Source organism: Silurus meridionalis, chromosome 17, assembly GCF_014805685.1.
Source record: "Silurus meridionalis isolate SWU-2019-XX chromosome 17, ASM1480568v1, whole genome shotgun sequence".
Lineage (NCBI taxonomy): Eukaryota > Metazoa > Chordata > Actinopteri > Siluriformes > Siluridae > Silurus > Silurus meridionalis.
The window spans coordinates 15,077,749-15,092,924 of record NC_060900.1 but is presented as its reverse complement, the minus strand read 5'-3'; the positions used below and the strand labels follow the sequence as shown (position 1 = coordinate 15,092,924).

Sequence of the window (15,176 nt, the reverse complement as noted above, 5' to 3'; positions counted from 1 at the left end):
ACACCTTACAGTCTCCAATCTCTTTCAGGTTGCATCTCCTACATAGAACATAGTCACCTGTATGCACCTTCCTCCACTCTTATACGTCACCCTATGCTCGCCCTTCTTCATAAAATAAATGTTCACCACTGCCATTTCTATCCTTTTAGCAATATCTACCACCATCTGCCCTTCCACGTGGCGGTCATTGGTAACCCGGGACTCGACCGTTCCGGTATGAAATTCTTATTCGTAATCCGCATGTTCAATTTGGTACGTTTTACGCTGGATGCCCTTCCTAACACAACCCTCCCCATTTATCCGGGCTTGGGACCGGCACTAAAAGTGCACTGGCTTGTGCAACCATAATGGCTGGGTTTTATGATGATATATTTATTGTCCACAAAATAACAACAACAAGTATATATATATATATATATATATATATATATATATATATATATATATATATATATATATATATATATATATATATATATATATACTTCTTGTTGTTATTTTGTGACAATAAGTATACCATCATATATGATATTATGATATATAGTACAGACCAAAGTTTGGACACACCTTCTCATTCAAAGAGTTTTCTTTATTTTCATGACTATAAAATTGTGAGTCACACTGAAGGCATCAAAACTATGAATTAACACATGTGGAATTATATACATAAAGTGTGAAACAACTGAAAATATGTCATAATGTAGGTTCTTCTAAGTAGCCACCTTTTGCTTAGATTACTGCTTTGCACACCTCAGCATTCTCTTGATGCCTACTTTAAAGAACCTTCAATATGACATATTTTCAGTTCACTTTTTTGTTATGTATATAATTCCACGTGTTAATTCATAGTTTTGATGCCTTCAGTGTGACTCTACAATTTTCATAGTCATGAAAATAAAGAACACTTTTTGAATAAGCAGGTGTGTCCAAACTTTTGGTCTGTACTGTATATATATATATATATATATATATATATATATATATATATATATATATATATATATATATATATATATATATCAAATGAGGTGAGCAGGAAGCACAGTTAACTACTGCAAGCTTGTTCAGTTTAACAGTGTAAACATGTAAAAGTATAAAGAAAATGTATAAAAAAAAATTCCTCACATCATTTTGTTTGCCACTTGGTTCATTACGGGAAGTTAAATATTTTTACATTTACATCCTGAATTTGTATATATTTCTGTTAAGCTACCTTGTGTAAAGAATATTGCTAAAAATGCTATAGAAACAAAAAACTTTTTGAAACATCCCTTTTGAAACAACTGCATGTTCCTTTTGCCTATATTCGGCAAACTAGGTGAAAGGAAAAAATACAAAAATTAGACACTAAATACCTGGAAGAGAGTTCTATAGACTGATTGAGTCAAAAATTTACAATTTTGGCTCTAACACAAGAATTATGTAAGACAGAGAACACCAAAAGATGTTTTTAGACTGCCTCAAAACCAGTCATACATTGAGGTAAAAGCTTAAAGGTTTCGGGTTATTTTGGATCAGGGAAGGTTGGAGGCTTATTCCGGATGAAAGGAATACTGAAGCATCATGGCTACCATGCCATACTTTAACACCTTGCAAATCCATCTACTGTGGCTAATTGGACTACTCTTTATTTATAGAGCAAACAGTCGGCTGGAGTGTTATCTATCATGGAATGGCCTGCCCAGTCACCAGACCTAAATCCTACTCAAACGCTCTTGATGAACTGGATCACAAGGTCAGATCAGAAATATAGCAAAGAACATCTTTGGCAAGTTTTATAAGAGGCATGGCAAAGTATTTCAGCTGAAAGTTTGGAGAAGCGAACATTCTGTCAGCCCGCTTTAGCACTTCCGGCATTGCCACCTCCACCACCAAGGAACCGCCCCCTTGCAACCTGCTACGGAAATGGCATCCATCTTGCAAACACATATAAGGATGCCAGAAACCTCCAATCAGTGGCAGATTGTCTTCAAGGCTGAGTACTCTCCAGCATTTTCCACTGAAACATTTCACCCTTAGTAACCAACGTGTTTCCGCCTGACTATTCTCACCTCCAGCCTCCCGACCACGCGTGTTACAGACTCTCAGATCTGCGGTATGGATCTCGGCACTGCTCAGACTCATCGTGCTCTGGTTCTCGGTTTGGCTTTGCTCTGCTCGCGCTCAACGTGTTCAAAAACTTTTGAGGGAAAAAAACTTTAAAAACTTGAACTTATAAATGGCTTAACTTCTACCACTTTTAACATAATTAGTAACTTTCTGTCCTGAGGATTTTCTGACAGTGCATGTCTGTGTCATTTGTGTTTATTTGTTTAGGTCAATTACACTTGGTAGGAAGTCATCAATTGGAAACAATCACTTACTGTGTTTTCGGTGCCTTTTCCCACATAGGCACTCTGCATTTTGTCAGACTGACATATCATTAATATTTTAGCAGGCATATTACAAAAAGCAGTAATAGAAGCCTAGAGAAAGAGTGAGACATAGGCTAGAGACTGCATATCTTTCTTCATGTACTGACTTCAAAGCGGGGATATGAAGAATTCAGACAACTAAATCTTTAACAAACTCCAGGGACTCACTCAAATCTGTGCTGGAGGCAATATAGAAGTACTGAAATCTCAATATGCAGCTAGCTCCTAATCCTCAAATCCCACGCTCAAGCCTACCAAACTGCCTTTCAATAAAGGTACAAGAGACTTCATGGACTTGGAGAGGTCTCTCTGCTACTATTAATGAGAAAACAACCACAACAAATTTCGGATTTTACCCAGTGACATCAGATGACAATATAAACAAAACATAGTTGTATCTAGTAGTAGTTCTATGTTATTTATGCAGATAAACTTCTACAATAATGTTAAAAAGATACTCTTACCAGGACCGTAACAACACGTAGCACCACTCCACGCATGTTGTTCTCCAGTTTCCGGTCAGACAAGGTTCCATTTAGTCCATGGACAGGGTCCCATGTTGCCAGCTTAAAAAAAACACACACAAAAAAATGTAAGCTGTATACAGTTTACTATTCAAAGTAAAACCCATTTAAACCTAGAGTTTAATTATTATTCTTCTTTCATAATTTAATATTAAGTTATACAAAACTGTACTAAAACACTTCAGCAGATCTGACTTTTTTCTTTGGGAATGTAAGCGTCGACTTTAAAAACTATAATCATATATCAACCCCAGCCATTAGGGTTGCACAAGCCTTAGTGCCAGTCCTAAGCCCGGATAAATGGGGAGGGTTGCGTTAGGAAGGGCATCCAGCGTAAAAACATGTGCCAAATCAAACATGCGGATGGTCCGCTGTGGTGACCCCTAACGGGAGAAGCCGAAAGAAAGTTTTTTATATTCTAGCTTTTACAGTTATGTATTTATTTTTACCACTGAAATACGACTTAATAAAATACCAATGGCTCTCTTATCTGTATGGGCCAAAGTGACAAAAATGCCTGCTATATCCTATAATAAAGATCTGATACGATTAATTATGATTGAATTTTTTCCATCATAAAAAACCTGCAGTGTTTTATCAGTGTGTTTTTAATCTACATTCAAATTGTATTGGAAATTTTGTCCTTTAGGGTGCAAACAGTCACTTTGTATATTTTTATTTATCATCTTTTTTATTTCTAATCAAAAGCTCCATGATTCTAAAATAAAAAATGATTGCTTCTTGTCATTTATTATGGAAAAGAAAAAATAGGATTGGCATGTATTTTGTATATATTTTTATTAATTTACCTTACCATATGGATAATTCTTAATGGTGATTTCTTTTACTTTTGTTGAATGTAATATTATGGCAATAAATCTTCAGAATTAACTTTTTGCCTCTCTGATCTAGACACACAGTAGTCCAGGCAAAGTGGACTACTATGATATGTATATATGATTCGATTTTGGAGTACAAATCTATGTGATACATTTTAAAGCTCCTTATCAGAACCCTGGTTACATAAGTAAGCGGTTTTATTCAGCAACCGATTAAAGTCCTGTAATCAGTGGTGTAAAAACATAAACATGCTTTTTTGGACTGGCCAAAATCTTGCTCACTGGATGAATTTGAAATACATAAACAACAAAGAAGAAAAAATGGTCTTGTATTTGACTATGATTCAAGTTTACATTTAATAAACAACAACAAATTAATTAACAATAATTTATAAATAACAATCATTAATAAACAAACAAACAGAGATAGTCCCTAGTCCACCACTAGGGGCAAAAAAACAATTAACAAAAACACTTAAAAAAAAACCTACTAAAATACAAAATGTGCTAGTGATGCAATTTTGTCAAATTAGCAAGCGTAAACATTTGACATGTTAATGAGGTAATAATTAATTATAAAAATATATATCTTGTGGATTTTGCAATGTGCTTAAATAAAAATAGAAATAAATGTCCAACCCACTTTACGTTTAGTGCATTGCATTAACATTATCTAAAATAAGAATTAACCTGAATTAGGCTTTTTGTCACTGAACATGCATTGAAAACTATAGACTCTAATAATTCACCATCTGTCACCAACACTAGTCCCTTTTCATAACAAATGTACCAAAAACGCAGCACACTGTCAGAACAGGGTTGGCAACAACTGTTAATAACACCTGAATCACAGAGAATCAAAAAAATTGAGAAATTTAATGGAAAGTTAAGCGCGAAAAAGTTGGTTAAATCGTATAACTAGTCAAAGAAAATGTGTGCTGTCCTTGCAATTAATTTGCCACCATGCTTTGCTTTCTTCACAATCAGATAAGGTAAAAAATTTATATATTTGTTTGCATTAAAAAAGAAACAAATGAAAACATCAGTAAAGCAATACAGCCTAAGTGTGTTTCTCTTTTTATATTTTGCACATCAAACAAGCTGCTCTGTTGCTAGGAATTACACTGGGTAGCGGCAAATGATTTCCCTTCTCACAGCCAACACAAAGAACTGTCGTCTCTCTTCACATCTGCTTTCAGAACTTGTAATAAAGTACAGAGCTCCTTTTATGACAGAAAACAAACTGAGGCATGTTGTGAAGGATATGATGACAGCCACACATGCGCAGTTACGCAACCCATGCGCACACAGACACACATTAGAAAAATGAACAAAACACATCTTAAGTCAACATAAAAACTAATTTGATTTATGTGTTTAGTAAGCTTTTAAAGAATGTGCGAAAAATGGTGTTTAAATGACTTTTAAACAGTGTTCTACTGTCAGTTGATGACAAACAATATGCAACAAATCTTTTTGTTATTCCAAAAACTATCACTACATGTCATTAAAGGGATCATCAAGCAGTCTGCTAGATATATTTGCATAATACATAGACCGGGATTACATAGTGAGGGCAAAAAAAAAAAAGCACTTCCAATCACGCCTGTGAGCACTGGGCCCGAACACGCACGCTTTAGCACATGTAATGATCATGATGGGAACATGGCCTGAAATGGATCATGGTCTAAAAGGAGCATTTCCACCTGTTATTATGCCCCTCTACTGGTAGAGGGAGAGGGAGAGAGAGAGCAAGAGATTGAGAGAGAGTGAGCGTGAGTGAGAGAGAAAGAAAGAGAGACTGAAGATGCAATATTTTCTTGATATTAATCTTACTGACAGACAGATTTTGCCTTTTGTTTGCCTATAAGGATCTTCTATATAACTCATGTATTGAAATAAGTTGTAGTTGTAACTTTCACAATGCAGGCAATGCACCTCAAATGATAAACAAACTGCACATTTTAGTGTTCTCTCATCTTATTTGACCAATTTTTGGTTTTCAAAATATGAAAATTGTAAAAGGCCATTATAAAAGGGCAAAGGCTTTTACACCAGTACATTTGAAACTTTATAATAGAAAAACCAATCAATCCTTTTCCATTACCACCAATTTAATGTGCAATTAAATTCAATTCATCTTGATTCTTGCAGGGCTAGTTAAAAGCAAGTCTTCTTTTTTGAGGGGTATTTGACAGATCATTCCTAAGAGACTCTTTAATTTAAGTATGTTTAAAAAGTCTGCTTTGCTTTAAAGAGTCTTATTAATTCTTAGTCATATCCTAAATTTAAAGTCTTTACTTGGAACGCATGCACACACGCACGATTTTGTTCTGTTCTGACGTAAAAAATGATGGAACATGACCTTCAGGAAATGATTGTGGAAACTCATGATGCTTCAAAAATACAACATTCTGCCTAAGTGCTTGCAATATATTTCACAAACCATATAACTGATATAGAGCTATTTGTCAGAGAAACATTGTATAGCATGTCCACACATCTGTAAAGACTTAGGACCTGTTTGCGAAAAATCTAAAAACATTTTAGTCCTTAAAAAAGTGGCATAAAAAAGTGTGGCACTCTTTAATACTTGTGCTGTCAATTAAAGGGAAATTTTTATGTTCTGCAAGGCACCTTTATCCTGACAGTCACAAGTATACACAACAGCCTCAAGTAATGAAAAGAGACATTTACAATGCAAAGAAATGTTGCTGGCTGAATTTCAACCCAATACTGCTAGTTGTCATTCAATAACTGGAGAGATAAAGTACCTCATCATGAGTACCATTTATGTGAGCTCCCAGACATGAATAGAAGGAAAAGTGTAAGGAGGTAACAAAAACAGAAATAAATGAAGAAAAGCTGGAAAATGCGAATGGAGGAAAAAAAAAAAAGGTAGTGCACCTCCTCATAGTCTAAGCAGTTATTTCTTCTGAACATTAGGAAGGGGTTCTGACCAGACTCTGGAAGGAGAATGGCATGATTAACATACCATAAAGCCTCTCTGTCCCAAGTTAATCTTCTTTTGTGTGCCATCCTATCATGAGTATTCTTGACATTTCTACATCTTATGCAAGGACTTACTCCCCTTAATCATTCTGCCCCTGATAGGCGGCGTATGTGTGAATGTGAGCAGGTTGTCTAGGGACAGGGTCTCGAGTGTAGGTCAGCTCTAGTCACATCCCAGCAAATTAACAACATCACCAGGCCTGCTGGGATATTGTTAATATTCAGCATGTGAATATTAACATGAGCCAAAAGAGAGCACATATCCAGCCAGACAAAAGTATGAGAAAAAGACAAAATATTCGTGGTTCAGTTATATTCAGGCCCACTTTGATCTGCTCCTGTATTGTTAGAAAAATTTCCCCTTTTTCTCATAGGGTACCTATCAGTCTCTATGTTTTACCTGCAAAGATTAAGATAATTGTATAAGTCTAAGTCTAAGTATAATTTGTATTTACATGTTTTTTATTCCAACTGAGTTGTTTACTTCATGTTTACATATATCAGTAACTTAGTGATAATCTCAGTGATATCTCAATCAGATGCGGAAATGCTCACATATACAGCACAACAAGACTAAAGTAAACCAATTAAGACCAATCCAAATGGAATTCCAGTGCAGTCAAGCGAGGTGAAAAAATCCCTTCAATAATCCATTAAACACAAGAATAATAGCCATGTAAACCTTTCTGTTTGATTGCTTTTACTATCAGAATGCGCGTTTTGCATTCTGAGCATGTGCATTTGACTCACAATGTGGTCCTTGTGCAATAAAACAGTTGTAGACACGGATATAATTTAAATCTCACCAACACAATCAGTATGATTAAAAAAAGAAGTATGTTCTTGTTCTTTTGGTAAGGCTGGCACAAAATGTTTGATTAATGGTAGTTTTATACAACGCATCCATTTAAAAATCCATAAAAATACAGCTTGTCAGTAATCTGGATTTAAAATTAATTACACATTGGTGGAACATTTGTAAACATCTATTTATCTAGCTACCTACCTAACTTGTTTGGAAACACTTCTCAATTAACACTTATTTTAAGAGACACATGCATGTTCCTTTTGTTTATATGCAACAAACTCGATAATTTAATTATGTTGATGTTGCATTTTAATGCACTTTATTTTTATTAAAAAATTCGAGGACATATCATGATAGGTAATATTTTATTGAAGTGTTTGCTTATTAAATAACGTTTACAGAGTTGGACATATGCTTCAGGTTTTTGCCTTGTATGAAGTTGGATCATATTAGCCACAGTCCAGATGGAATTGCATGGTGCTGAATTATGTAAGCCATGTTGGGTCAGTATTTCTTTCAGCTAGAATAAGTCTCCAACCTTCCCTGCTCCAAAACACCCCAGATCATGAACTTCCACCTCAATGTTTGACTGTGGGTGTGATGAAGTCTGGAAACATCTTTTCTCCTGTTTTCCATCTTGCATAAGTTCTTCTACCAAAGTCAAACATGTCAAATTTGAAACTTTATTCCACTGTCCAATTCTTGTGTTTATGCCTTTTACGTCGTTTGTTGCAAATAAACAAATGGTACATGCATGTGTCTCAAAAATAATAAAAGACTGCATGTCTCCAAACTTTTGACAGGTAGTGTATCTATCTATCCATCTATTTGTTTATTTATTGGTCTGTCTGTCTGTCTGTTTGTCGGTATGTCTAAGCATGGAGCTGTCAGTATAGCATGACATCTAGTCATAGTCAATGGTTAGACAGACAGACAGACAGACAGACAGACAGACAGACAGACAGACAGATAGATAGATAGATAGATAGATAGATAGATAGATAGATAGATAGATAGATAGATAGATAGATAGATACTAGATAGCTAGATAAATACACTATATATATATATATATATATATATATATATATATATATATATATATAGTCAATTACAATTAAAATGCTATGCAGAGAGCTCTATGCTTAATTAGACAGATAGATAGATGCTCTTCTATCTAATGTGAAAACCTTTCTCTAAAAGAAAGAAATACACTGTTTGCCTATATTAATGCACAACAATCAATATTGTACCTGAGCATGCCGAATCAATGAATTGCTTATACTAACTTTGTGGGGGTTTCAGACTGCTATCAAATTGCAGCCAGAGAGTGTGCTTCATGTCACTAACGTGGTGCCTCGGGCACCCTGTAAACATAGCCCTAGAGCTCAAGCACTCTATGCCTCTATCCATGGTAATGACACGCTGACAAAGCAAAACGCTGCCTGCTTGAGCCGATAGCTACGGTTCGCCCAGTCGTATGACCAAGTGTTTAATTGCCATAGCAACAAGCTAGTTTCTTCATCGCATGCAGCTTCAATCTCAGTCTCCCTAGAGCACCAGGTCATGAATATTTCAACAGTCCCTGCATGTGACAGCAAGGATAAGTTTCAGCTCAAGGAAAAAAAAATCACTCTACATTCGAAATTCATAATGGAGATGAGCTAAGTACAGGAAAAAAGAAATATGTTGTATGGCCTCCTTGTTCAACACCCTGTAGTTATCACTGAATTACCTCTAACTCTTGTTACTGAACCAGGTGGGTGGGGATGGAAGCTTTGAACTTGGAAAAATAACCATGAATCATATAATCCAAATCCAATAATTAGTTTGACTTGCCATTTACACACGTGTCATTTGGTAAAAGAGGAAAAAACAGAAACAAACACCATTCACAAGTTCTACAAATTAGACACGTCCTTAGACATGACTCTACACACTGCACCCAATTATTCTAGTTATCACATTTTCCATGGCATGTATTTATATCTGTAACATGATATTAAATGTAAATGAGTGATTTTATGATTTAGTTTTTATTTATCATGTACTCTAACAATATTCACCTGTCACAAACATATTGAATAATATATTTTTTCAATACAAATTCAGATTTTTACATTTAGATCTTCAGAAAAACAGTGATAGCAGTAAATTCTTTTCTTCACTATCCTCTGTTCTCTAAGTTTAATTCCTCCTTTCCCATGGACACATTTTTTTGTCTGCCATGTTTGCTGTCTGTTCACTTTGGTTTTGCTCATATTCATATAGTACAAGTTTTTGTGCAGGTTTATGTTCTATAGTTTTTAATGTTTTAAATCTTTGTCTCTGTTTTTGGATTTTTAGTTTTGTTTTCATTTGTTTGTACATTTGTTCAAGTAAACAAATATATTATACCCAAGGCAAAGAGAAAAATACATGAATAAATAAATGCTAATCAATTTCCTTTTTTGTGAATCTGGTTCAGCGACATTAATTAGATTTATTTTTGTAATTTTCTTTTTTTTTAAATAGTCTGTTTGGGTTCAGCCTGAAGACCATGTGGGTCACTTACTGATGTTCCATTTAACTATAGTCACTCTAACAACATTAAAACGGCAGTATCTACAGGTCTACAGTGGAACCATGTAGATTAAAATGCAATCGATTTTCTTCTGCTTTTCCTTTTAAAGAAGCTTGCCTGATCTTTACCTTGTAGGAAAAAAATATTTCATGTTTGAACCTATTTACTATATAAACTTACCTGATACACTGTATATAGATCATACTTTGACATCTCTATTTCAATACTTTTTGACAATTCCGATGCAAGTCGATTTATTAAAGCTAATATAATACAATAATACAAGCTGACAAATATTTTATGAAAATAATTGCAAACAGAGACATAATTGAATATTTGCATAATTAAAAATGGCATATTAAATTTAAACATGCATTTGAGATAAAGACTAACAAATAATGAATCTAACCATGAATTGAATACAAAGTCAATTAATATTAGCATGTGTCATTTTTAATGGATGTTATGCACAAAGTCAGCTAAGGGACATTGCTTAAAGGAAATGACAAAGAGCCGAGACAAATGAACAACTGTGTAATACCAATAAAATGATTAATCATCTTTGGGGGAGAATTAACAGTGCGTGTTTGGGATATTGGCAGACCTTTGATCAAAAACTCATGCAAAGTATGTTTAAAAAATTTAAAAACAAAATTGAGCACTGCTTTGTTTAAATTGGTAAGTGTCTTTTCTTCATTGGACAGTTTTTCAAAAAGAGATTTAGAATTAACATCAGTATCAAAAATTAAGTGTACAAGACCCAACAACAAATGCAGAACCAGCGTATGCCAGTCATAATTTTAGGTTTTTTAACATTCGATTTTTGCCATATTGACACTGATTGACTTTTATTATAAATGTTGAAATAAATTGTAATAAATAGTTATGAGGGAATGTGAAATCAATCTAAAATAACATGCATTAAAATTACATAGGGAAAATATATTTATGTGTTTAAAATTTGTCAATAGAAGGTTCTCACAAGAAAATATTTGAGATTTTTTGTCTGTTTTAGTCGTCAGAATTGTCTATGGAGCTCTGCATGATGTAATTTTAACATCATTATTGCATTATACAAGAAAGTATCTTCTATCCATGTTCTATCCTGAATTGTCAATATAACATTGACAAGTGACATAGTCTTAGTAGACTTGTGCTTGCTATTATTTATATTAATTATATTTACGCTTGCTTCTGTTCTGCATTTGGGATTAAGTCTTCGAGAGCAGCGTTAAAAGGTAAATATGTTCCTTTTGGCACGAATAAATAAAAACAAAACATGCATACCTGCAAGTGTTCTTAAATCAAAAGGAATGTATTAATATTTTTAAGAGCAGTCTTGTAATTTGGCTGTAATTCAAACCATAGATTTATATTAAAGTGCTTACTCTATTTTGGGCAAATGTATTTTGTTGTAGAAAGAAAAGTATATAATCATTAATTTGTCAGGCTTTTTCTATGAAAGAAGTAATTTACATAGTATTTTTTTACTTTATAACTTTGAGATAGAGAGAGAGAGAGAGAGAGAGAGAGAGAGAGAGAGAGAGAGAGAGAGAGAGAATGTTAGTTAGGGAACAACTACTTATAGCTACTATGACATACTGTAAATTACTAAATAAAATAATTCATTACCATTTTATTCAGGGTACAATATCTACTTTAAATACTGTTCATGTAGTTCTTTAATAAATTTTAATTGTAATCACTGGTACATTTGCTGTTGCTATACTCAGGGGCAGTAATTACCCATCCTCACCACCCTGTGGTTGATTATTTTGCTCTAACAGTGCACCCTGTTGTTATAAGTTCTTTCATAATAATATAAGAAGGTCTATTTGACCTACACAGTTGTAAGAGGTGGTATGAAAAAGTTTCAGGACTAGCTCTGTTTACAAAAAAGTACTTATTTATCCATGTTTACACACTATTACTTTCAAAATAGTCCCCCCAATGTTCCTGCCACTTCTGGTATATGTCCTGAAAGTCTTCTTTTCAAAGCATTTTAAACACCTGCAATTTGCATTGGATTTCCTCAATGTGGTCAGAATAACACCAGTTAGCACCATTAATCTCAAAACTTTTTATACCATCTCTTAAACTATTCTGTTTTTACATCACTGGGACAATGACAATGAAATTCAACTCTGCTAATGGATCGCCCTAGTTGTTAAAAAAAAAAAAAAAAATGAAAAAAAACGATATTCAAATACAAAACAGACGTCTAAATGTTTTTTTCCACATCAAAAGCCATGTTGAGGCTGGACCATATTATATAATTTTGTTAAGTGAATTTCAGCCATTTTGGAAAAATTTAGTCATTTGTAATGCACTGAGAGAAAAGCACTAGGCTAGTGACAGTGAAAGGGTAAGAGAGAAAAAGAGAGATAGCAGAAGCCACAGAAGAATATTGTAGGGTCTCATTCCATGCCTTTTCTCTTTAGACAATTTGTAAGGCCAAACACAAAGAGCACTGGGGAAAGCTTAATGCAGTCATAAAAGCCCCAAGCACATAAAGCATGTACAGTAGGTCATAAAGAGCAAAGTGGAGAAAAAAGTGTCTAGTGAACCAAAATGCCTAGCTGCAGATAATGTGTTGCTCCTAAATATTTCAATGTCAGTGTTGTTAAATGTCTTTTCATGGGAGACATATTACATGCTGAAGCTTACAGGCCATATTAGCCTCAACATTGAAAACAGTGTAACAATGACATTGGGGTCTGATATGGGGCCTCAATACATTAATCAAGGAATATCAGTATGTTTACTTTTTTCTTTTTATGACGTATTTTAAACAATAATTATCTGACACAAATCATCTAAAACTCTTTATGCATTCTCTGATCTAAGTCTGCTGGAAACTCCAGTTCCCAGCAATCATTATGTCCTACAAATATGACTACCGACACACACACACACACACACACACACACACACACACACACATATATGACATGAAGTACAGTATGCATGCCTTGTGACTCTGTTCTATGATGTTCTTGTTTGCTACTTTTGCTAATACAGTAAGTGTTGACTTCTGTTGAAACTTAAGTTGAAACTTATTTGATAAAATCTAATATCTCTTTGTACTTTGATGGAACGTAAAACATAGACAGCAGAAATACCCAGACATTCATTCAGCTTACGTCAGAACACATATTTTGGTACTACATCAGTTTTTGTCATAGATTCAGATCTGGAAAATGACTCCAAAAATTATTCAAATCTCAAGTGCCTTCCTGTCATCTATTCCCCTGTTTTTCGACCTCGATAAAACCAATGTTTTTCCTGCATAGTGTTGGAAAGAAAATGACAGGCATCCATAAAAACAGGCACATTTGATCTAATCTACGAAGATGGTGGTAACATCGCGGTATTGTAGCCAGCAATTTCCCTTGTGCCTGCATATCCCAGAAAAAATATCATGAAACACAATAAATCTATAATTCTAAACATTTTTAAATAATTTGTATATTTTTATTGAATTATGTACAGAGGTACAATATAAAAATAATTTATTTGCATTACTGTTGCATCACTGCTTCATATACCCTTGTCCTTTTTTAACTACACTAGAATCCTGCACCTCACAAAAACTGATTTTGGTTAATTTGCTTAAATAGTTTAAACTAGCATTTGGTCGGTATTCAGAGCCTGTGGTTTTCATGTGCCCGTTTCACAGTTAAACTTTCATTATGTGTAAATATATTTGTTATTGATTTACTTTGGCCAGAGAAACAATCAGGTGAAATTAGATTTTTTGAGCCATAATTTTAAAGAACTGTGCTTTGTCAGTTGTAAAAAAAAAAAAAAAATCGGCAACCTGGAAATAAAAGCTAGTATGTTAATATCTGAGTACAAAAGCAGGCTTAGAGTGATCACTTCGAGATGAAAAATGTAATTGCAGACAAGACAATGTTTCTTGTCTGAGCACGATTCTCAGAGATATTTAAAATCTCTTTTGGCCTAAAGACACCTGTTTGCACCTTACTTCTGTTTTTCCGCTGGTCGGTTGAAAGCACTTCTCACATTTACACCTGCATCTGCCCTTTCAAAGGAACTCAGACAAGAACACGCAAGCTCATCCCGATGGCTTCATCAAGGTTAAAGAATTGCAAAGCGACTACAGAAAGCTTGAAGCGATCATGTGGATAACAGTGAGACACCGAAGCCATGAGAATAAGTAAGAGAGTGAGAAAGACAAAACAAAGAAACAAAGAAACAGACATAGAGAGATAGATATAGAGAGTGACTGACTGGAAAGGTAAACAAGATTGTGAGAGAAAAAAAAAGTGTAACCCTTCAATTGCAATAAACAAACAGTGAAGCAACAGGTAGCCATGTAATTTCTATGTTTGTGCACAACAAGGAACCATGCTTTCAGCAACAATGCCAATCAACACAGCAATAATTTTAAAAACAAATTAGGTATGACAATTACACAAGCATGGTATACACATTTTTAGCTGTTTTTGAGACACTACTGGAAATTCTGTTCAATTATGTCACACTTTTATTTAAAACAAGGAACAGTATTTTAACAACTGCAACCAATCCACACACCTCAGCAGAGATCATGTTTGCCAAGGCATTCATAGTTTATCAAATTACAAATATTAATATATGCCACACCTGATGCAGCCCATCAAGTGCTTGATAATAAGCACATAAATGGAACCAATATTTTGGCACAAGGAGAGCTGATTATTTCTAGAATCTGTATTTGGGGTTCTGGATTGACTAAAGATTTTTTTTATTACCTGCTTAACTGACTTTTGTAATGGTTTCAGAATTTGGTTTCTACTATTTTTATTAAATGCCTCTGTCAGAGCCAGAAAACATTAAAAAGGACTAGTCTTTTGGCTTATTGTGGCATTTGGTAAGCTGTTGTGTTTCTGTCATGTCTACATATTGTACAGGGTTTTATTTAAATAATTATAGAGCAAGCAGTTCTTAAAATGGATATGAAATATAACATTGGGATAATATGTAACAAATGTAAATACAAAGTAAAAATGA

The 15,176-nt window shown here is 34.2% G+C and overlaps 1 protein-coding gene across 5 annotated transcripts in view; it reads right to left on the bottom strand.

The window, feature by feature from the left end:
* The window catches only part of grid2 (glutamate receptor, ionotropic, delta 2), a 464,217-nt gene that overhangs the window by 100,110 nt on the left and 348,931 nt on the right, over nucleotides 1-15,176 (bottom strand). For all 5 annotated transcript variants that reach the window (XR_006928288.1, XR_006928287.1, XM_046871162.1 and 2 more), the window contains one exon: nucleotides 2,879-2,980. Coding sequence is in view for 3 of the 5 variants with exons in the window: in XM_046871162.1 (XP_046727118.1) it covers nucleotides 2,879-2,980 (102 nt within the window). In the remaining 2 variants the exon portion in view is untranslated. The remainder of the gene's footprint in view (nucleotides 1-2,878; nucleotides 2,981-15,176) is intronic.